General features: G+C 35.6%; 1 protein-coding gene across 4 annotated transcripts in view; it reads left to right on the forward strand.

Annotated features, from left to right (window-relative positions):
• Nucleotides 1-22862, forward strand: part of RAPGEF4 (Rap guanine nucleotide exchange factor 4) — a 145136-nt gene that overhangs the window by 19697 nt on the left and 102577 nt on the right. For 3 of the 4 annotated variants that reach the window (XM_005519803.3, XM_088058877.1, XM_088058879.1), the window contains exon 4: nt 1103-1249. In XM_005519803.3, the coding sequence (XP_005519860.3) occupies nt 1103-1249 (147 nt within the window). Of the gene's footprint in view, nt 1-1102; nt 1250-5665; nt 5763-22862 lie in introns of those variants that run through there. The other variant, XM_088058880.1, reaches the window with a different exon arrangement.

Genomic DNA, 22862 nt, shown 5'->3' on the forward strand with positions numbered 1-22862 from the left:
TGTCTGTCTGCATATATGCTTTCCTTTGTTAATTACAGTTTGTATGATTTTAAATTTTTTTATGCTGTTGCTAATTTTTTTAAAATCACTTAACAGACAGTCAGATAAGGCCCATCTCAGAAAAAAGACGTGTGAATGTTCAGCTTCAAGCCTGTGATGGGGAACAAAGCAACTTGTGAGCTGAATATAGAACATGTGTCTAAAGATCTTGATTCTGCAAGTTGTTTAATGGCTACTTTTTTTTCTTTAGTAGCTCATAATTTTTATTTGAACTACTACAGAGGAGTTTCTGGCCAAGGAAGGTTCATTTGGACATCATTTAAAATGGCATGTACTCATATAGACTGCTTTGAAGTGGACTTTGCTGCTTGTTTGGGACCTTCTTATTGCTCTGTCCATGGATAGAGTTTTTCCAGGTTGTTTGAACTTTAATAGTTTTCTTGAAATCCCTGATTTATTTGAATATAATTTTTTTTTTTTTTTTGGTCTGGTAGTTAATTGGCAAACATCCATTAGCAATTGAAAGATTTGCTAGCATTTTCAACAGATGGGCCAAGAATTGATTCAACTGTACAGGTACATTGCTTGTACAATTGAGAAATGCAGTATAAATACAAGAGAATATTATAATTGAAAGTTCTGTTTACACAACAGAAAACATAGCAGGCTAATTTTCTTTCTGATGAGGGTAGCCTGTGTCGGACAGAAGTTTATATTCTGAGATTGCATTTCTGATTCTTGTTATGTTCTCGTCACCCCTGAGATTTCTAAAGATCTCATCATCACAGCGGTGTTTAGAGCTAGGTGAACAGAGATCCTAGTTTTTTATAAAGATGAAGGTGATTCTTGTGTTCTCAGCATTGCATTCAGAAATGTCTAATTCAACTGATGATCATAGAAAACAGAGGTCCCACTTGTTTCCACATTAAAGCTTCCCATGTTGTTTACCAGCATATTGATTTTTTTGTTGTTGACAAATTAATTTACTTTTTAAGCAGATGGCTGAAGAATCACAAGGCAGTGCTATTAGGAAATATGACACAAAGACTCTCAAAACATCCTGAAATATTTAATGTGTCCTTTTTTTTTTTTTTAATCAAAGGATGCTGTGACAATATGCACTCTTGGAATAGGAACTGCTTTTGGAGAGTCCATTCTGGATAACACTCCTCGCCATGCTACCATTGTTACCAGCGAACATAGTGAGCTCCTTCGAATTGAGCAGAAGGACTTCAAAGCACTTTGGGAGGTAAGTTCAGATTTATTTGCAGTTAATGCAGAAGAAAGTGACTTGACCTTGAAAGTATTTGTAATACAGTATGAAGACATTTATACCATAAGCAAAGTATCTTTTTAAATTAGGTTGGGAAAAAAAGGGAGGTTTTTACTTCTCTTTAGTGCTTCATATTATGTATGATTACATACTCCTGTATTTTTTTCTTGTGGGATGTTTGTAATGAAATAACTTTGGTGAAATTTCTGGTAGAATTTATTTGTACACTGCAGGTGTTGCTCTCTTAGCCTTAAACTTGATTTTATTGCCAGCTTTTATGAGGAGAGTCTATTCTTATTATACTCTGAAATTTTAAATTATTCTCCTTTACTCCTGTCTCATCACCAGCTGTAAGTGTTTTAGAATTTGCAGATGGATCAAGATCACTTAAAAATGAACTTACTGATTACATGTGAATTCCCTTAAAACTCCTTTGTGGAGAGCATATTGCTGAGGTTCTTCATTCTGTAGTCTGTGTACTTTGGTATCCATGCAGAGAAGACTTCATTAATGTGTTGCTGCAGAAAGTTACTGAACTTGAATCTGTTTGCATTTTTGCAAGCATTACATTGGATTTGAAAAGTGATGATGGAGCTGGAAGGCATCCTGTTGGCCGGGCCAACACTATTGCCGATTTGTACTGCCAGCTTGTTTGAAATGGTGACTGTACAAGTGTAGGTGTTGTGCAAAGCTGCCAAATGGTGTGACAGTGCCCTAAAGTTGCAGGTCCAGGGACCTTAACTGTATTTAAGAAATAGGTGCTGGTTCTAACATTGTAGTTCAGCTTCTAACTGCAGACAGATGGATTTTTATTTTTTTTTCTTTCTCTTTTCCTGAGAAAGAGCAGTATTATACACCAAATAATTGTTCTAAGGCAGTTCTAAAGTCAGTATCAAAAAAAAGTCAAATTCACAGCTGTCTACACTGATGGAGGAAACAGCACTTTCATCACCTGCCTACAGATGTTACCTTGAGCATAGTTAATGGTGCAGTGTGACCAAGGCACTGATGACCACTCTGTGAGTGAAACATGCTTGCCCTGACAATATCAGATATCATTCTTTGAATTGCATAGTCAGGATTTGTACTGTTTTTTGGCAAGTTCTACAGCTAAATTAAAATACTACTGAAGTTTTGCAGCAAATTTGATAATGCAATATTTTTTTTGCAGTTCAAATGAATTATTTTTTTGCTACAGCAGCTGCATTGTAATTTTAGGCCTTGGCATGAAAAGATTAAATGTGCCAGTGGTCTCATCTGTTTTATCGTATGCAGGACTTGCCAGTAGTCAGAAATTTGATAATGTAGATAGTGTTTTACAAGATAATGATGGGGGAATAAATAAAATTTTAGGTTTCTGTGGTTTTTAAACCTTTTTTTAAATTTATGTTTTAATTGGTATAAGCACAGTCATTTCTCGAATGCATATGAATTTCATGGTAAGCATTCAGAGATTGTTGTTCTTTATCAGGATTATTGGAGGTGGGGAGATTCCCTTTTAAAAATTTTTAAATGTTATATTTAAAGTTGTTTTAAAACAAAAATTTCAACATTATTTGCTCTTTCATCACTAACACAGTTTTGTTTCTTGCACTTTTGATGATTTTGCTGAGTTTTTTAATGATAGATGCTTTTTGGGGAAGCTGATATGTGTTAGAAGTACTGGAGTGATCATAGGCAGCTTTACACACACCTTGTGTGTTGCAGCTTTTATGAAATTGGACAGTAGAACATTTCGCAAATACTGCAGGTGTCAGTCATAGACCACGGTTTAGACTGTGGTGCTTCTTTGCCTTTTGTGCCATTTTACAGTGAACTTCTCATATATTTTGATGTGCTTTCTTTCAAGGAGGCTATCCCTGTGCTCTCAGTGAGTGGAAAATTATTCAATGAAATACAGCTTTGCTGCTTGGTCTCAGATATAATAAAATTGTCCATTTTTTCAAGATTGTATTTATTTCCTTGCAACCTACTAATCCTGAAGTCTGCATAAACTGCAGCTAACGTGATAAACAGAGAATGTTTAAAATAGACGGAAAATTATGTAAGAAATTTTTCTCAAAATATATTAGCAGTAGCACCAGCAGTATATTGTTGTTAATATTATTGTTACCTGAAGAAAAGTAAATACATTTCTAAAGGGAGACTTTTTTTTATGTTTTGGATGCTGCATTGTTCTTTCTGTCTTATCCTAAGATTCATATATCTTCACTGTGACAAGGTCTGTATGAAGAAACTGTTAATTCTTACGTGTCATTCAGATTTTAATTGTGTTTAATGAAAACCCATACAAAGTCAAGAGTGGATCACAGTTATTTAATACATATGGTACCATTGAAAAATGGGGAAAGGCAACAATGTCAGTTCATTACATTCCAGATATTATAAAAGCTAGAATCTACTGTGGGCAAATTTCAGCTCTCCACATAAAAGAATTTAATTCATAAAAAGAAGTAGTTTATCCAGAAAAAAAAAAAGTTGAATAATTCCAAAATAATGTAATAATGTAGTATAAGAACAACTGAAATTAATTGTAGGGTTAGTATCCTTAAAATGGTTAACTGATGTTATGTATGTAGAATTTTTATGATTAATAATAGAAGTGCAAAAATACAATATATGTTATTTTTTCATTTGTTTGTTTTTCCCCAAAAAATTCATTTTTGAGGAAATTTATTTCCTTGTTTTGAGGGAAAGAAAAAATCAAAACTCTGTTAACCAAATAAGGATTTTTGGCCTACAGAAGAAAGAAAATCCAATACTGCAATTTAAAATATTTTTTCTTATTTTTAGATTGTGAATGTAATCTTGGAAAATGAACCAACAGAAATTGATTCAGTATTGACTTTAATTTACTGTGCAACTAATCTGAAATGCTAGGACTAAAAGCTGTGAAGTATCCTTCTTCTTCTTAACACTAACAGTTGGTTAATCCTGAAGTCTACTGATGAGGTTCACATTTGCAACAAATATTTTGTACCTCAAATCTACGTAGCTCTTTGAAAGACAAGTACATATCCATTATGCTGCTTATGAAACTTTTAGTATATATCCTAAAACTAGGTTTTGAGAGAAAGATTATCTATTTTAATTGTTTCTAAGTTTAGAAAGAATTTTCAGGATCTCTGAAATGTCATACTGCGAATTTGCAGACTTTTCTGAGTTTTGTTTAAATTGAGAAGTAACTTATCCCATATTAGCTGTATTGCTCTAAGAAGCAGTCGTATTGGTAGGATGATTCCCAGATTAGATGTGTTTTATTGGTGTGTTTAATGCACAATATATAGCAAAGGTATTAATTTCTATGAGTACAACTGTAGTTGTGTCTATACCTGAAAAAAAGAGATAGCTACTACTAAACTGACCTTTTTTTTGGGCAGTATTAATCTGCTAGATTTATAACTTTAAATACTCTGAGGAAAAGATAGGATATTTATCAAAAATGCAGTAAGATCCTTCTGTATTACATGCAGCCCCATATTTAGTAAGCCCTTTAAGAACAGAAAGATTTTCTGTGACCTTCATATCTATCAGTCAGGGGATGCTGGTCAAAACAAATAACAGCTGTCCTGATAACAACAATTACCAATTAAAATGGGCCAGTTTTTTCTCTAATGACTGTGTCTGTTGAAGTAGCATCCTGTTGGGGAACATCTGTTGATCTTCTCTGTTACTCATCCTTGGAGACTAGTCTATCAATGCTGTTACAGTGGATTAAAAATGATGAAATCTCACACTAAATTCTCACACAGCTGAACACTGTTCCCTGAAGAAGAACTAGTAGGTTATGGGGATCACTGGTGACATTCCTTTGTGCACCGATTATCCCTGGCTTCGGTGTATGAAGAGCACTAATAAACATGAAAAAAAGTAACTTACTGTTACAACACTGTAGACTTCCAAGATAATCTAGGACTCTGTAGGAAAAAAATACTATTTGTGTTGATGAGGCTTGCTTTCCTTCCTTAGCATGTATAAGTGATTGCAGTGCTAGCCACCTTGCCAGGACAACTACTTCAAAGCACAAAGGAAAATACATCCAAAAATAAACATGAAAGCCAGAGGCTACACATGAGGAACTCTGGTAACGCACATCCTGTTGGGTCACTACCTTGCTCCACCCCTAATAACTGGATTCTTTTAAACGGAGTAGGAGGGAGATGAATGTATTTGAATGGTGTGATCATTACAGAAGTTCTCCATAGTTCATCCTCAAGCTTTGTCCTTTCATGCAGTTGCAAACTTGATTCAAACCCAGACAGGAAGGGAGTGAATCTGCTGAGAGGTGACTTATTTTTAGAGGTCTTTCCTACCACAGTGTATTACTCAGCCTTCCTTGGATAACATACAAATAACCAATTTCCTTTTGTGTGCTATAAGGCTGTGTTAGAAGTCACTGAACATGCCTTGAGAAACACTTGAGTAAATGAAGAGCAGCTATTACTTCGTTATGCTGTGACTTTGGAGAGGGAGACTTGGCCCTTGTAAGGTCAGAATGAATTTTTTTTTTTTAATCCCTATTCAGCAGTACTTACACATCTTCTAAACTGATAAACTGTAGTGTAACTTGCTTCCTGCTTTTGCCCATCTGCTGTTAATTCAGTAGCCCTCAGCAGATTGAAGTGCTCTGTAATGATAGCTTTGGGAGAAGCAGCTTTCTTACTCCCTCTGTTTTCTGAGCACTGTGAGCGCTAGGTTTTAATGAGCTAATTTAAAACCAGATCTGGCAGAATAGAAGTTTTACGCACTGTTTCATTGGATTGCTATGTAGGAGGTACATGTATGAAAGGGGGTGCTGTAGCACTGGTCTGTGGGGTTTCTGAATAAGGCTTAAGTTCATCAGAGTTGAGACCACTGGAATTGTCTGGGATATCAGTTTGTCACTTTAAGGTATATCTAATCACACCTCTTATATCAAGGTATAATATCATTTTATGCTTCATTTTATGTCCTGGGATTATGGCAGTAGGCAGAAGGCACTGTAAAAATACAGTAATGAAAATAAATATGGAAGGACTTTAATTTGTTTTTATCCATTTGGTCATATTGTAAGTGCATCATTTATCAAAGGATGTTGCTGCATCTCGCGTGGTGTTTTGCAGTGTAATGCAGTAGGCAGCATTTCAGAGATGCAGCCTTTTCCTTGCTTTAGGCTGTTGGAAAATACACATTGCATTGTTACATGAGAATGTTCTTGCTTCTCTAGTAGGCTCCTGAACACTTTAACATGTTTAAGGAGTATTAGAAGTCTCACGTAAATGTCAGTACTTTCTAATATACCTTTTTACCAATGAGTATTCCATACCAGAAATTCTTTCCAGTTCATTTGAGTGAGAGATTAAACTTGATCTGAGAAATGAAATATTGGAAGGGGGGAATCAAAGAAAAAATCAGATTAATGTCCAGCCCCTAAACTATCACCTTGATTTATGGTGTACCACTCTGCCCGTTTATTGCCCAGTAATCAATTGCAGAAGTCTCTGCCCTGATTTACTGATTTCCCATAGGCAAACACAGTAGAGGTATAAAACTATAGTTAATAAAATACAGAATATTTAGCTTTGCAGGATGGGTGATCATGTGATTTAAAATAGTCAAGTGCTTGGAGACCCACAGAAGTATAAAAAGGTGGTCATGGAGCACTCGGCTGTCTTTACCCGCTTCATGTCACTCTCTCCATTGACTGCTCAAATGATTCCTTGATGATTTCTTTCTCTAATGGGATTTTATTTGAGAAATGTGAAAGTGATCAAATTGTGGTAGCCTGCATTTTCAATGTACCTGGAATACTGTGTTCACCAACCTCCCAGATAGCCATCTTGCCAGAATAAGGAAGAATCATCTCATGTTATCAGATACAGAATACAACACAGAAGAGAGATGTGGAAGTGATGCCTGGAGAGGCTACCTAGAACAGGGGCTAGACAGAGTTAAAGGATAAAGGTAGGTATTTATTGAAAAGCCTTCGAAGGGTACACCTTGGGCAGTGCAGGAGACCATACCCAAGATGGACAACTGTCACAGTTTTTTCAGACAGATATAAGTTTGGTCTGCTTGCATATCAGAGGTTAATTGTCCCATTAATGCTTCAGATAATGGAGTCACATTGCCCCAGTTTTCCCCCTACTTCACTGTTCACATTTTTTGGTGCCTGAGAAAATGAGGTGTCCTCGAGTTTCAGGCCTAGAGAGAAATTGTTTTGTTTGAGTAAAATGGGAGAACAGTAGCTGACAGTCTGTGGAGTTTTGGAGTTATACACTAAAGAAGTACTGATCTGAAAAATATAAAAGCTAAAACTTAAGGCATCAGAAGGACCCAATTGTGTGGAATCTGTTGCTTTATGTTGTCTGCAAATCTCAGCTGGTAAAAAATACAAATTTTTATGCAAAGGCACAGAGCTAGTGTGAGACACTGAAAAATGAAGTGATGATAGGTTTTTTTTTCTTGTAGGACCAAATGGAAGGAGGAGGAATATAAAAAATCCCTGTGCCCAGTTTTAGAATATGACAGTAAACACAGAATTGGTTAGATGTGAGCAAAGCTGTGAAAATAGCTAACATCCCACCTTCATACCTTATGTTGATACTAGGAAAGCATGCAAGTGAGCAGCAGGGAAAGATTCCAGAATTGTTATTATACCAAGAAAAAGTTCCAGATAATGCTCCCAGTTTTGCTGGTATGAATTGAACATATTTCAAGTGAATACAACACAACTGATTTAATACACTAGAAGCTACGTGGGAGCAGGTTCTGGCCTTTGGTACTGCTGTTACATTGGTTTTGATCATCTCCATAATATGCTTTTAGTTTTTCTTCCTCTAGTTTTTCTTTGTCATTCATTTCTAATTTTAATGAGTGCTGCTCTGTCTGGTAGAGCAGATTTAAATGAGCGTGAAGTAGCATTTACCCTTTGGTTGCCAAACATACGTCAGAACCAGCCATGTTTGTCAGCATAGCACCACAGTGACTGCTGCTTTCATTTGGGTCTATTATTCACTACGTATTTTAAGAATAGATACAGATTTTGTGAACGCTGTTTATGACATTTTGTCTCCTAAGGTAACCTTCTTGGCCATTGGTAGTGGAAAAACTTATCTAGGAACAAGATTTTTTCCCTTCAGTAATGCGGCATTTCTCTTGGTGTGATATGTACTGATGAAAGCGTACAAATGTTTTGGTAGAGTCTTGCTGTGATAAATCCTTTGCTAAATAATAGTATTGTGACTGAAAAAATCATAATCAGTAATTGTCTGCTCTGTTTCAGATTATTTACTGTGCCATTACTATGATTTTCAATATTATCAATGAGGCAGAATTCTTGGAAAAGATCCAGTTAGTTTTAACTCTGAGTGTCCCTTTCTTTGTTGTTATCCTTGGTTTAAGGTGACAGTCACTGGCGCTTCAATCACCTCTTAAGCAGCTGAAAATATTGAGAAATAATAAGCTAATTGGAAAGGCCTTGATCCTTCCTCACGTCTCTCTGCAGCAAACTTCCCTAGTGCATGTTCTTGTGTGTCATGCCTACAATTGATTTGCATCTCAGGCTCCTGATTTATTCTGAATCTATTTCAAAAGCAACATTTTGTGACTGTTGCTGATCACTGTGCAGAGGTGAAACAGGACTGTGTAGATGTGACTTCTCTTAAACCATCCTATCATGTCATTTCTCTTAGGTGCAATTCTGTATCACTGTAATAATGACCATCTGCTTGAACCCCCTGTTGAATCCAGATGCTGTGCAAAAATGTATTGTCATTCCTATTTGCAGTCCATATAAATGTTTATATGTTCATTAGCACTTCAAAAGGTCTCAAATAATATTGCAGAAAGCTTGACTTATTTATCTTGGGTAAAAAAGAATTGAAACATCCAGAAAGCATGTCAGTCTTCCTGTTAAGTAATGACTTTATTGGTTTTCTCGTATTTTATCATGGTTAGAGGTAAAGTTGAAAAATACGAATTCATCCAATTTCCAAGAAAATAAAGTATTTTGATTGATTCTTAAAATATTTAAATTACAGAAGAACATCTGACAAACTGAAATGTATACACTTAAAGTCTGCAGATGTTTTTCAGGCTGCAGTTTTTCTTGGAAGCTTTACTGCCAAACTTGCACTTTCTATAACCAGCTTTTTTATTAGCAAAGAAAATACTTTTCATCCTCAGCAGATTGTATTATTAAATGTGGTATCTCTAAGCATGATATGCTAAATGGCAAAAAACATATATTGCAAAACACAACTGGGAGTCTATGAATATTACTTCAGGAAACAAACTTCTGGTCTTTCATTAGTTCATTTTTATTAAGTAAAAATGTCTTTCAGAAGAATCATAACATTTGAAGCTCATAAAATAGATTCTGGCTTTTTTCCCAGATACACTTTTTACTATCAAATATGTCTCTCATTCTCCTCTGTCACAGAGGGGAAAAAAAGCCTAAGAGAATTGTGTTTTTTCAGATATGCATGCATATATAATCTGCTGTGTATCTGATATATATTGTGTGTGTATATGCTACAAGGCAAATTTAAATTTGCCTTGTCAAACTTCAGTGTCAGATTGCCTGGAGTTTTGGCTCTAGCTGTTTGTGGTTGGCAGCGTCCTTTCCTGCCTTGAATTGGATACCAACGTGATCGGCTGTGTAGGGCTTTGCTTATACTTCTCAGGATTTAACACAGACCATCTTTAGCTATGGGGTTGTATTTGAATGAGTTATTTCAGAGATGAACCCTTCCTGATCTTCTGGTTGGTGTTATCATCTCAGGCCTTTGTCACTTTTCAGACGAGTTGTACTTTTTCTTCTTATACAAAAGGTTTATCTATTTTGTTTATCTAACCTGTTTGTCTCCAGGTTATTAACAAAAATAGTAAGCCCTTAGAAGCTTGAGTTTTTTGTTGCTTTACAGCAATTGATACAAGTGGTGTGTTCCTCCAAAGCATTGCTGTAGAGAGTGTGCTTGTATTCTGCATTTCAATGGGTGCTTTCTGCTTGTACTGTGTAATAGGTGAGGCAAATTATCTGATACCATTTCTTGGATCAATGGATATGTTTTAATATTGACATTTTTAAAATCCATTACCTTAAACCTGCCAGCATTAAAAAAATTTAGAGATTATTGACAATGAGTTTTGTGGAAGTGGATGACCTTAAACAGATTAACACAAGCTGAAAGCAAGGCTGTTGTATTGTAGTATGTATTATTCCTTTTTATTCCCACAGTCTGGTGTAGTTATAAAATATTTTATAAAAATATTTTTAAAATGTTCACTTTCATGTAGCCATACAGGTCCTATTTAGTGGAATGTAAATTCTTCTCTTCTTAGTAAGTACTTCCTTGAATGGGCATTCAGCAACTTAAGCTCAGACATTATGAATTGTTTAGGCATATGGATTAATAAATGGGTTCAAAATGGTTTGCTTGCATTAGATAGTACAGTTCTCATAGATATCTTTTCCTGGTCATAACCAGAGTTCAGTGACTATTAGACAGCTTAGCCTGGTTCCTCCCCACTTTTCATCCATGGTGAAACACTACCATATTGAAATCAATGAGCATTATGAGATTTCAGCCCAGGTAATTACTAATTGCTTTTTTCTTCTTGTATAATGTGCAGCACAGGCTGACGGCAATAGAGTTCAATTATCTTTGGCCTTAACAGTTCTGTAACAGTTTCTACCCTCTGACACAGCTGATACAACGTGAGAGCAAGAGGCTGGAATCACTCAAATGATTTTGTGGCTAAGTAGTTCAGGGGTGCTTAACACAATGGTCAGCCCAGTATTTGTACTGAGGGAAATGATATCAAAGCCTTGCAAACTCTAGGCATCCCTGAGGTACACTTGAAAAGGAAGGTACAGAAAACTGAGACCTAAATATGGAATATCTCTCCCGTGGCAGAGAATAAGAATTACAGGGCTCGGTCTGTCATCTGTGCTGATTATGGCCAGACTCAGATATCAAGAAAAGAAAGAGATTTCAAAACCCCAAACAGCTCATGTGCTTGCTTTTGAATCAATCCTCATTTCAATCTCTGAGCAGTAAAACTCCAGCAGTTACAGTTCTTAGGGTTAGTGGGTATTGCTCAAATTCCATTAGTTCAGTGAGCAACAAAATTCCTGGAAATCTGTTCACCAGGAATGTGAAAGTGCATTCTGACCCTCAGAAATGTTTACATCTAAAGGGGATTTATGGAAGCAAGTGTGCTTATGGATAAATATTTTTCTTTTGGTCAACAGTTGTTTATGCCACAAATATTGAAGAACATCACATAAGATGTGGTGCCTTTTAAGGCACATTATATGCATTTTTGAACTATGTCATGAATTGGATGTTCATAAAATTCGAGTTTCCATCTCGTATTTCTATTACAGGCTGTTGCTGATATCAGTGGTTTAGCAGAGTATGTGGATTCATACCATCAGTCTGGTGTAGTGCTTAAGGCTTGGTTTCTTTATCCTTTATCCCATGCCTGATTAGATACGACCATTAGTGTGTATTTCCTCTGAACTCTGCTTAAAATACTTGGTTGGTTAAATCCCAAGTGAAGAAGTCAAAAGAAAGCTGAAACTCACAGTTTACACACTGAATATCTTCTGAATGAACTTTATTTCTGTTAATTTCAAATTACATTGATAAAATAATATTTTCTTTCTAGATGATGTACATAGCTTTAAGCCAAGCTTATATAACAGTTATTTTACGCTGATAAATAATAAGCATTTAAAGTGAAACCTTGCTATCCTGCATCTAGTACTTACTGATATAGTTCAACTTGCTGACATTTTAACTTCTGACCATTTCCCAAGTAATTTCTATTTAATTTTGCATACCACCACTCTCTTGACCTTTGAAAATTATCTTTTCTGACTACCAGCACAAACCATTTTCTTGAAGTATTAACTAAAATAGTCAAACAAACTCTATTCTGTTAATTCCCACAGAGTCCTATCCACGTATTCCTGAGTGCAGGTTAGTGGAATCAGGTACAGTTTTGTTTTAGCATAAGAAAAATATGCATTATAATATGATTTTTGTGTGACCTAATCTTTCAGAAATGGAGTCCTTCAAAGAAGTCATGCTGTTCTGAAAGGACTTGTTATAAAGGAACTTGTTTGAGTAACTTAGTCTTTTATGCTTAATTCTCTCTGGGGATAATGCTGGAGACTCTCAGTACAATTAAGGAAAGATTAAAAGCTCAGTACAGACTTATTTTCTCTTTTCTTCCTTTCTGCCAGTACCCTTCAAGCCTGTATCCTCTCTGGAAGCATGAAACATTTTTCAAATGCCTTTTTTCTGCCGTCATTTCTCAGTTTTCTGGTATCTGTCTCTTTCACAGATTTATTAATATGGTTTCTCTTTCTACATTTGTCACTTCTGTTCCTGCTAGCATTTAATGGAAGCTTTGTTGATCTCAGCTTAAGGGTTTATTGGATGTTTCTCCTTAGGTTTATCTGTGACTTTTAGATCTTACTAGATAACCAGCAATAATGAAGAAGTAAGGAAATAATTCTTGCACTGTTGAAGGTGGTGGAGAACTATGCCATCACTTAGTATTTCTTACCATATTTTCTCTTCAGAGCTAAAGGAGTGAAATGTAGTAAAAGTGTAGACAATTAAGCAGATATGTCTGAATACACTGTTGCAGCAGCAGAGTTGATTACTGTACCCATTTTACATAATGTGTTATCAAGGAAGAGCTGCACTTCAATCTGAGTGTGTAATAGCTGAGGCATGTACTTGTGCTGTTGCTGTGCTATGGTTGAAGATTACATGCTTTGAGATTATAATAGAAATTCACATCAAAACTTTGATTTTTGTTTCTGTGTGATGTATTTACATACATCTGCTGCATGGAGTTGCCTTATAGAGGGTGTTACATGCATCTGACCTCATATACAAAAGATACTTGGTATAATTTTATTCTAAGAGACAGACTTTTCCTATTCTAACAAGAGAATGTGAATTTTTCTGCCTTTTAAACTTTCTGAATAATTTCTTTGTATATGACTTCAGGACTGATACAAGCTACCAATCAGCCCATAAGTAATGATACTTGAGTGGATTCTTGTCAACTTTGCACACTAAGGTTATGACAAGGCATGAGGCAAAGAAAGTACTGCAGATGCTTCAAGCCCCCACAATGGTAGGAATACATATTTTCCTACCACAAGAATTCTCTAAGCCACTGATTTTACATGGGCATCCAAACTGTTAACCTGAGTATCATTTCAAAATGATAGGTGAATTTCTTTCTAGGTATCCATTAACTGGACAGTCTTTGGATGAGAATTGAGTTCATTTGTATTGAATGAAATGTAACAAATGCTTGAGATATCCTGAAGCAGATCATGAGTTATATTTTCCCTTCTTATTTAATGAAGTAATTCATACTACTAGTATGAAGTTTCTGCTATTTAATGTTGGAATGAACAACTTACAAAAAACGATCTGGGAAACTGTTCTGTTGCAAGTAGCTACTGCAGGGAGATGGAGAGGTACTTTAAATTTGCTTGCTCCCCTGGGATAGAACACTGGTAAAGCTCACCTTCTGTGGTTGTATGGACATGTCATATATGGACATGACAATACAATATCAAATGTCTAGAAAAAAATAGGTACTTGACTGTGATTGACTGTTCATTCTTTCTTGTCCCCAGCTAAAGCCAAATGTTAGCATGGTTTTGGTTTTATTCTTCACCAATTAACATTTTGTTGATTTTTAAATATACCTTTACTGGTAAAACACTTATTCCAGTCTACCTATGCATATCTTCATTATCTGATAATGCTGTTGCTGCATATAAAAATCAAAATTATTATTCCAACATCCTGAAGAATACAGAAGGAAAAAGGAACTCTTTCTTTGAAAGTTGTTAAGTAATAATGAATGCTGTTTTTATATTGGATATGTTCTTTTTAAATGAACATTTTAGAATGGTTTGTTTATTGTGAGTAGAATTTGTTCAAGGAGATGCCCTTGTGACTGTCCCCAAAATCAATATGCTCAGCATGATGAAAACAAATAGAAAATATATCAAAGTTTTGATACTATAGAAAGAAAATCTCTTAATGATACTACTTTTATTTTCAAGCTGTGCTGCATTACTGGTCATGAATGTGCTGCCTTCTTTAGCAGGTCCTTAATCTTGTAATTTTTACTGCCACAGCAGTGCTTGTCTATTTACTCTAGGCATTATTCACAGACTGCATAAGAAAACTGGGGGCAGGGTATTCTTACTTTGTTAGATTCTCTTCGAGAGAACAGCAGCATGGATTAAATATTTGGAAACATAAAACAGGATGGTAGAGTTCCAGTAAGTTGTGGTTATTCATGTTTTAAGTGAAACCAGTCTAATTACACTAATTTCATTGCAATAATGGACAGTAAAATATCCAGTGCCTCTGGCAAAATATTCCATGTACTTTGTTTTCTGTGTCTTGCTATGACGAGTACCTGTTTTTTCAGACAAGACTGTAGAAAAACCTGTAAACTGTTTATGTACTGTAAAAATGGTGTGTAACAGTAGAGCATGCTGCATAAATAAAAGCATCTCATGCTTCTTCCCCATCAGTCTTCAAGGGTAGGATTAGTTCTGTCCCTTCTTTTGGAACTAAAATGATGTCTTTATTTAATGAGATCTTTATTTCCATTTCTCTGAATTCTTGCACTCTCTCCATCTCTCCACCGTGTCTTCACTGAAGAGCTATTAGTCTGTATTGTATGCAGTGTAAAGTTTTGTCTTTGCACATTTTAAATATCCATGCCAAATGGCTTTTGAATGGGTGCTGCTTTTAGAGAAACATTCCACAGTCAAATGCATCACATTCTGCTAACAAATTTATTCTGATTTCCCCTCCAGAATTTGTTTTCAGAGTTCATTCCTTGGTTCTTTTGTGAGCTGCTTTCATGACCCTCGGATGATTTCTCTCTGTCCTCAATATTTATATCTGTTCCTGTTTGCACTCTGTGGTCATATCTATCTTTTGTCATAATTTTTAAAAAAAGGCATCTCATGACTATTCTTAAATTACTTGAAATGTCATCATGTTTCTTTGTAGGAGCTCTCTGGAGCACAGAATTAATTATATGATGCAGTCTTTCATATGTATCTGGAACATACCTAATCTGATTTTTGCTATCAGTTTTACCTGCTAGCATTTGATAATTGTTGAGAAAAGAGCATTTTTCCATTGCATTAAGAAAAACTGTCACTAGTTAAGCTTACACAGATACCTATGCTGATGACAGTGGAAGGCATACTGTTGTATGCTCCAAATATGTTCAGGATTATTGCTTCCTAGGCTTTACTCAGTCTCTAGCTCTATGATGATGTCTCCATTGAATTTTTCCAAATGTATCTTTTTCCTCAGCATTGCTTATTCCCTAGAAACTTACATATTACATTTATTTTTTGTCCATTTTTAATCTTCTCCTTCTCCAATGTTTTCATGTTATTAAGTTGTTTGTTCTCTCTTTGAATTATGAATTAAAAAAAAAAAAAAAAAGAAAACCAAAACCCAGCCCTTTAGCACTTCTTTAGATGCCACCTTTTTATGTGTTGCCATGTTTCATTATCTTTTGTTTGCAGTCATTTGGTTAATTGTTAATTTTCATGACAGTGCTTCTACCCAAGGCATTTTCAGTTTTTTAAAATGAGCTATGACTATTGAATATTTTAGTGATATCCAAATATGTGACAGCTACTGCATTTCTTTCTTCCTCTACTTAAGTAATTAAAAGAAAATAAACCAAACTATGATATTGCCATGCAGTAAGATCCTTTGTAACTGTCACCCTTTGTCTTCAACTTTGATGTGAGGTGGGAAAGGGACATTTTGCAACACTGACACTGAAATGCAAGCAGACATAGATGACCACTTTGAGAAAAGTGACAAACTGTAACACAGTTCTAAGGAAAAACATACAGAAAGATAAGATATAGGCTTGTGCTTTCTATAAATGAAGCTTTTTCCAGTGGTTTTAGAACAGTTTTGTTTGGCAAATGGGTTCTGTAGCCTGTGGGACAGCATGTAATCACTTCTGTTTTGTTCTTCATACTTGCTGCTTACATAGCTCACATTGTGGCCTGTGCAGTTTGCAGCTGGAAGACTACCCTGAATTTTAGGGATCTCTGTATTTCAAATTCCAGCTCAACTTCAGTTCTGAAAAAAGTCCCCTTTATTTCTTGCAGAGAGAGCCTTGAGATGTAGACTGCATACCTGGGGTTTCAGTGTTCCCACCAATTTATTTTCCCTAAGCATTATTAGGTCTTCTAGTCACTAAAACCATAGTCTGTGCTAAAAATTTTGCTGGCCAGGCTGTGGGGAAAATGTCATAGTGTTAGGTTGGGAAAATGGGAATTTTGTGTAGTAGACTTAGCCTAAAGAAGAACTGATACAAGGAATAGTTGCAAAAGAGGTTTTGCTGGCAGAAATACCATTATCCCTAGGATAATTTGCTGACTGAGGTTAAAATGTAGGGCAAGCTCTGAGCTGGCCTTTGGAAACTTGTATATTCCCTTATTTTTTCCCACATCATGACAGTGGGAGGAATGGGTTGTCACGGATTAGATAGACTATCAATACATTCCTGTGCTCTTCCCTGTGGAATGCCTACAATTGTGCCACCTCTGCTATGCAGCTATTGAGATTTCTAGCTGCAGAAAAACAAATCATATAAACCTATCTCATGAAAAGTCATCTTATTGCAGTTTTGATCAAGACATTTGGTTTACCCTCTTGCTTTTTCCATATGCTAAGTGAGAAGACAGTATGCATTTGATTTTTTGAAAGTGTTTTGATGGTTGTTGAATGGTTGAACAAGCCTTTAACATCTAGATGTGTCATATGTAATGCATGCTTGAGCACAAAGGTTCTCAGCTGAAGAGGTTTCCCTTCACTAAGCTTTCTTGGGACCTGGGCAGCTAGGTGCCCTTTCTGTGATGGGTCTCCAACTGTGGCTTAAAAATTCCAGGGATTGGCTTAGGGTTTTTCTGTGTATAGTTTTTACTAGATTGTAGATGTCTCTATATTAATCTTTAATAATGTTGTTGGTCATTTTAACTTCAAAATTCTTCCTGCTTGTCTCAGTCTAAATTTGACATTTTAAACAAATAAACTACTTGCATAAATAAGTGTTCTGGTCTCTTATTTGTGGTTTGAGAACCTGAATTTTTTACGTGCATCTATGTTTGCTTGAAATTGATGTGAGCTTTGAATCAAGAATAAGTTACAAATACATTTAAAAGTCTACTTACCAATTTATTTTTTTTTTTGTGAACACCCTTTTCACAAAAAGTGTTTTGTTCATTCCTTCCTCTCCCACTTCCCCCTCCTCATTAGCTATCTTCCCTTTTAGTAGGTTTTAATGTGGGGGATTTTTTTTCAGCAGAGGAGTCATGTTTAAGTAAAAGTTACTTGCATGTTTTCAATTATAGATGATAATTTGTTTGACTTTACACTCTCAATTGCCTTGAGTGATTTCCTGTAGAAATACATATAATCCATTTGCATGTTTAGTGTGCATTAGTATGTTGTTTTCATAGCTTTTGTGTAACACTTAAAGAAACCACTGGGGCTTAGAAAGAACAGATGATGCTTTTTAGTGGCAAACAGTGATACAATGGCTATTCTTTCTTCTCCTTATTGAAGTTATGGAAACAACTTTTTTCACAGAACTGGAAATTACATTATCAAACCAATATGATGTTTCAGTAAAAAATTGGGAGTTAAGCAAGTGGGCCAACAGTAATGTTGCATCCATAAGTACTTTACATAAGTCAGTGCTAATTGGTGTTAATTCCTAACTTCATGGCCTCATGTAGTATATCAAATGCATATTAACACATCCCAATATGTTGATACATGTCAGAATTTCATTACAGATAAATAAGTAGCTTTAGCTGCTGAAAACAAGGTAGTAGAAGGCTTATGTGTTACTGCACCATATATTAAAACCACAGTTTGTTTGGTCTGCCAGAATGAACTCTTGTGTCCAGTCCAAGTGGAACATAATATATGGTTCTGCTCTCTCAGGTTTAGAAGAGATGAACTCAAACAGGGATAGGTGAAGAGAGAGACTACAGTGGTAAGGGAGATGGTCTATTTTATATGATAAAAGATCATGTCTGGGTTAGTATTGCTGATGTGAAAGGTGATACAGAATTTGGGAGCCTGTAACTACACAAGACCACCATTTGGGAGATGTAAACTGTTAAAGGATGGGGCTGCTCAGGTGCAGATGGTTACTAATGCAGCTTGAGTGTTTTGAGTGTGCATCAGAAGTTCTTTTCTAACAATCAGAGTGATGAGGTTCCATACAAATGTCTGATGGGAGTTTGGGGACAATATAAATGGTAATGTTTAAAGTGGGGTTGTTTTTTTTAGAGTGATTCTATATATATCTGCAGTAGCAGCTCCAATGCTGTTTGTACACTAGATTTAAAGATTTCAGTGTTTTGGCTAAATACATTTTTCCCTAGTACAGCAAAGACATACGTGAAACCATGGGATCCAAATTTTGTTTCAGTTCTTAGTGAAAAAAGTGTCCTTGCAACTGATACTGCCTTCAGAAGTGACAGCACTTTCCACTTTTGTTTGCTACACCCATGTCACACTGTTTTGTTGGTGGAATTCCGTCAGGAAGGTCAGCATCATTCTGCCCTCTCTGCTGCAGTGAATCTTTCTGTTTTGGTATTGTAGCATGTTTCTCCACAGAAGGGGAGGAACACTCATAACTGGAGAACTGCTAGTGGAATAGAGCTGTTTTTTTAAGATAGTGTCCTGACATGGCAGTTGGGAATTTCAGTCCCCAGGGAAGACGACTGATGTAGAATTATGGCTCTTTGGATGAGCAAAGTCCCGAGGAGGATTCAAAGTCAGATGGAAATGTATATCAACCTCCATCTTTAATGAAACAGAAACTTTCGGTTCTTTGAAAGTATGGTGGTAGGCACCTCTCACACAGAGAGACTTCTCAAATTCAAAACCAGAAGATGCTTTCTCAGCATTTACAAATTGCTCTCTGAAGGCCAGATGGGCATGAGATTGAAGGTACATCAGCCTCTCAGTGTTTCCATTGAAATTGCCAGATGCTGTCACCTCAGTTTTGGGGGTGCCTTAGAGCTCTTTTTTCACATACTTTTCCTCAGGAGATTGTCACTTCCTCTGGATGCCCTTCTTCAGTCATACATTTCATTCCTTATCAACAACACACAAAAAGAGGAGGAAAGCTGGGGAAGCTCAAAGTAGTCTAACGCAGTCCCAAGATCTCAAGCATCATACCAAGATCTAAAATTGCCTTTGGACAAAGTCTCTGCTAATGATTGTGCTTAGGTCTTTGTTACATTCTGTCCCCAAGGTTGTGTGCTCCTGTGGCAGGTGTAAAAATCAGTATATGTGTAATCCAGAAAGCATTTTGAAATGGAAGTTACCATATTAGACTTTCATATTAGAGCAAAAATAGTCCTTTGTTTTAGTACTTTTTTATAAAGTAATGAGTTAATTCAGTTTCACTTTCTTTTCTGGTTAGGGTAAGACAGTCCATACAGTGTTTTTTAGAAATGACTGCTGATAATAGACACCAAATAGGTCTTTATGAGTAGCTAGAATTTTTCTGCTGTTCAAATATTGCTAGTGTTCAAGCAACACGTATTTTTTGTTAAATATTCAAGTATGGCATTTGGTTCTTGAAAACAGAGAGGGATACTTCTGTGAACAGAAAGAGTAGCAGCTAGGAACAGCAGTGATGGGAGTCATTTTGACAGTCAGCAGACTTGTCAGAATGTTCACATTTTCAAGACTGGATGGTCTAAGACATCCATTTTTTCCTAAATATTTTTCAAAGTCTTAATGAAAATTTAAACAGCTGTGTCTCATGGTGTCTTGAATTGAAAAGTTCATGAATTGACAATTGTATTTTACTGCTAAAATAGTAGGTGTTTACTGCAAATAGTAACAAACAGATTCAGTCATGTTCTTTGTAATACTTTTAAAAGTTGAATTTGCCAATCCCATAGTTTAAAATATATCAATCCTAAGGCAAAAAGAGAGAATTTATGGTGAATGCATACACTGTAAGACACTGAAATAATTTTTAACTTAATCAGTTTATATATTAAGTACCTTTAACATATAAGGCATTAGACTTGTTTTTTTTTTCTCATAAACCCTGTTTGCATGAATTAATTTTACATTATCCACTTCTTTGGGATAAACTAGAGTTTCACAGTGTGTAATACAATGCCTTTGTAATACAAAGTGAAAATCCCATGATTTTGGCTGAAATGTTGCTGCATTACAGCCATCTCTTGCCTAGGGCCATCTGCATAAGAGAATATTCCTTTAACAGAATAAATCACCAGAAGACTTACTGGGACTATTCTTCTGTATCTCTGACTACTGTTCTTGCCAAAAGTGTTGAAAAAGAGGCTCAGTGGATAAAACATTCTATTTGTGTGAGACTACCTGCTTAGCAATGGTTTCAGAGGAAAAAAAAAAAAGTGCTACATTCACTGGCTCTTTAATTCGGATTGCCAATGATAATGCAGAGTCTACGCTGAGGAAAGGTAGGATACAGAAGCAGAAACATTAGTGCTAATCTGCTGCAGAAGGACGAGATAAATCAGCACAGCTCTCATACATCACTGAGAGAGAAGCTGATTGCAACTTGACCATGTGCCTAAGTGGTCACATCAGCAACAAGAACGGAGCATGGATAAAAAACCTAAAATGTATCCTTAGGGCTACTTGCTGTACACGACCTATAATAACACATCAATGTAAGTTTAAGATTTCTTTTTTTCCTTCTGTTGCAATTCTTGTTTACAAGAATATATTTTTGTTTTGCATAGATTTAGGGAAAACGTAATGGAGTGTAATACTAAGCAGATAATACTTCAATACTGTTTATATCTGTGAATAGTAATGGGCTTATTGCTGTGTGTCTCAATATAGTTCTTCCTTTGAAGATGTTTTAATATTTAATCCTATAAGTCATATTTTGGGAATTGAGTAAGGTTTTGAGTGAGATGATAGTGAGATCTCCCTTTGTAATTTCTGTCATCTTATGTTTCAAAATGATCTGAAAGACAAAATGTCAGAAAAAAAATAATTAAAAATTATTTCTACCGTGAGAATTTTTGCTTTTTAGAATATCTTTCTGTTAAGAAAAGTGCTCATAAAGACTGATTTCTCTGGACCTTTTTTATTCATGAATTTAGTGCAGATGGTAATTTTCCTACATTTTTTAAAATTTGTGCAATTGTTTAATTTAGTGTCATTTAAGCATCTGCAAAAAGGGAAGGCAGGGATAAGATGAAAACTGAATAAGCATTGATTGCTAGTCTGAAAATTAAATTTTAAAAGTTTTTGCAGTAAATCTGATTTCAGTTCATTTTTACTAAATTAGATTATCATATTTAAATTGAGGCTACTATACAGGCAAACAAATGTGTGAAACTATCCTGGAGAGCACACATTTCCTGCTGTATCTGACTTTAAAGATGTTGTTGATTGTAACTACCCAGGAATATCCTTATTGTAGAATTCAGAGCAGCATGTTTAAATAATGCATGGGAAAATAAAAAGGAAAGATGGAATTTTACTGTTCAGATGTTAAGATGATGCTTTGTTCAAAGAGAAAAAATGTGTAGTAAAAGCTATTGATGTGAAATCTCAGGCTGTCTCTCATGGCTTTAGGCAAAAAAGGCAGGAAAACCCAAAGCAGGTCTTGCTGTGCAGTCTGAAAGAAAGGGATATTTGGAAGCATTTATAAAAACCCACCAATATTTCTATTTTTATTTACTTATTTCCAGGGAAAGATAGTGGCTTTAAACAAACAAATTTATGAAATATGAAAAAGGAGATGTGAAAGCTGCTGCTTCAGTGATAGGAGCTTGAGAAAGTAGATATAAAGATACAGAAGAACATCTCTTTATTTTATAGTGTTGTAACTGTGGCCAAATATAGTAGCAGGAGGCTTAGAAACAGAAGTAGCCTGAATGAGTGTATATACAAATGGTTTATTTTTGTGACAATTGAAAAAGGGAGGGAAAGTTGTGTGGCTGTTATTCCCTTCACAGACCTCAAATATTCAGAGTATGGCCAGTTTCAGATTTTCTAGCACATATTTTTTGTAGGTCTTAGCCAAAACAAAAGGTTTATCTATTAGCAGTTGCAACTTTCCTACAAGATTGATGGATGGAAATAGAGAAGTGGGAAGGTAAAGCTGTATTGCAAAAAGGGTGTTCATTCTTCCCAACAGAATAAATAACCAACCTAGCCAACTGGCAAATGAAACATGGACCAAATAGAGAGTTTATTTTTGTACAAATGTGCATATGGATGATCACACAGACCCTCAGTTGTACTTAGCACCTGAAGCTAAGGTCCCGTTGGGGACTCATAGCTTTAGCAGTCTGATTTAGAAAATAATAAACACAAAAAGAGAGGAAAGCTGTACAGCAACAGGAAGTAAAGAGGAATGGTGATTTCTTTGATCTTGTTTCGTCTGTGCTAATGTACCCAATGTGGTCTTAAGTTGTAAACTCCATGGCAAAGATTCCTATGTTTTCTTCTTTGAAATACTC

The sequence above is a fragment of the Pseudopodoces humilis genome, chromosome 8 (genome assembly GCF_049639895.1).
Source record: "Pseudopodoces humilis isolate 2021_Gansu_Grassland_sample_001 chromosome 8, ASM4963989v1, whole genome shotgun sequence".
NCBI lineage: Eukaryota > Metazoa > Chordata > Aves > Passeriformes > Paridae > Pseudopodoces > Pseudopodoces humilis.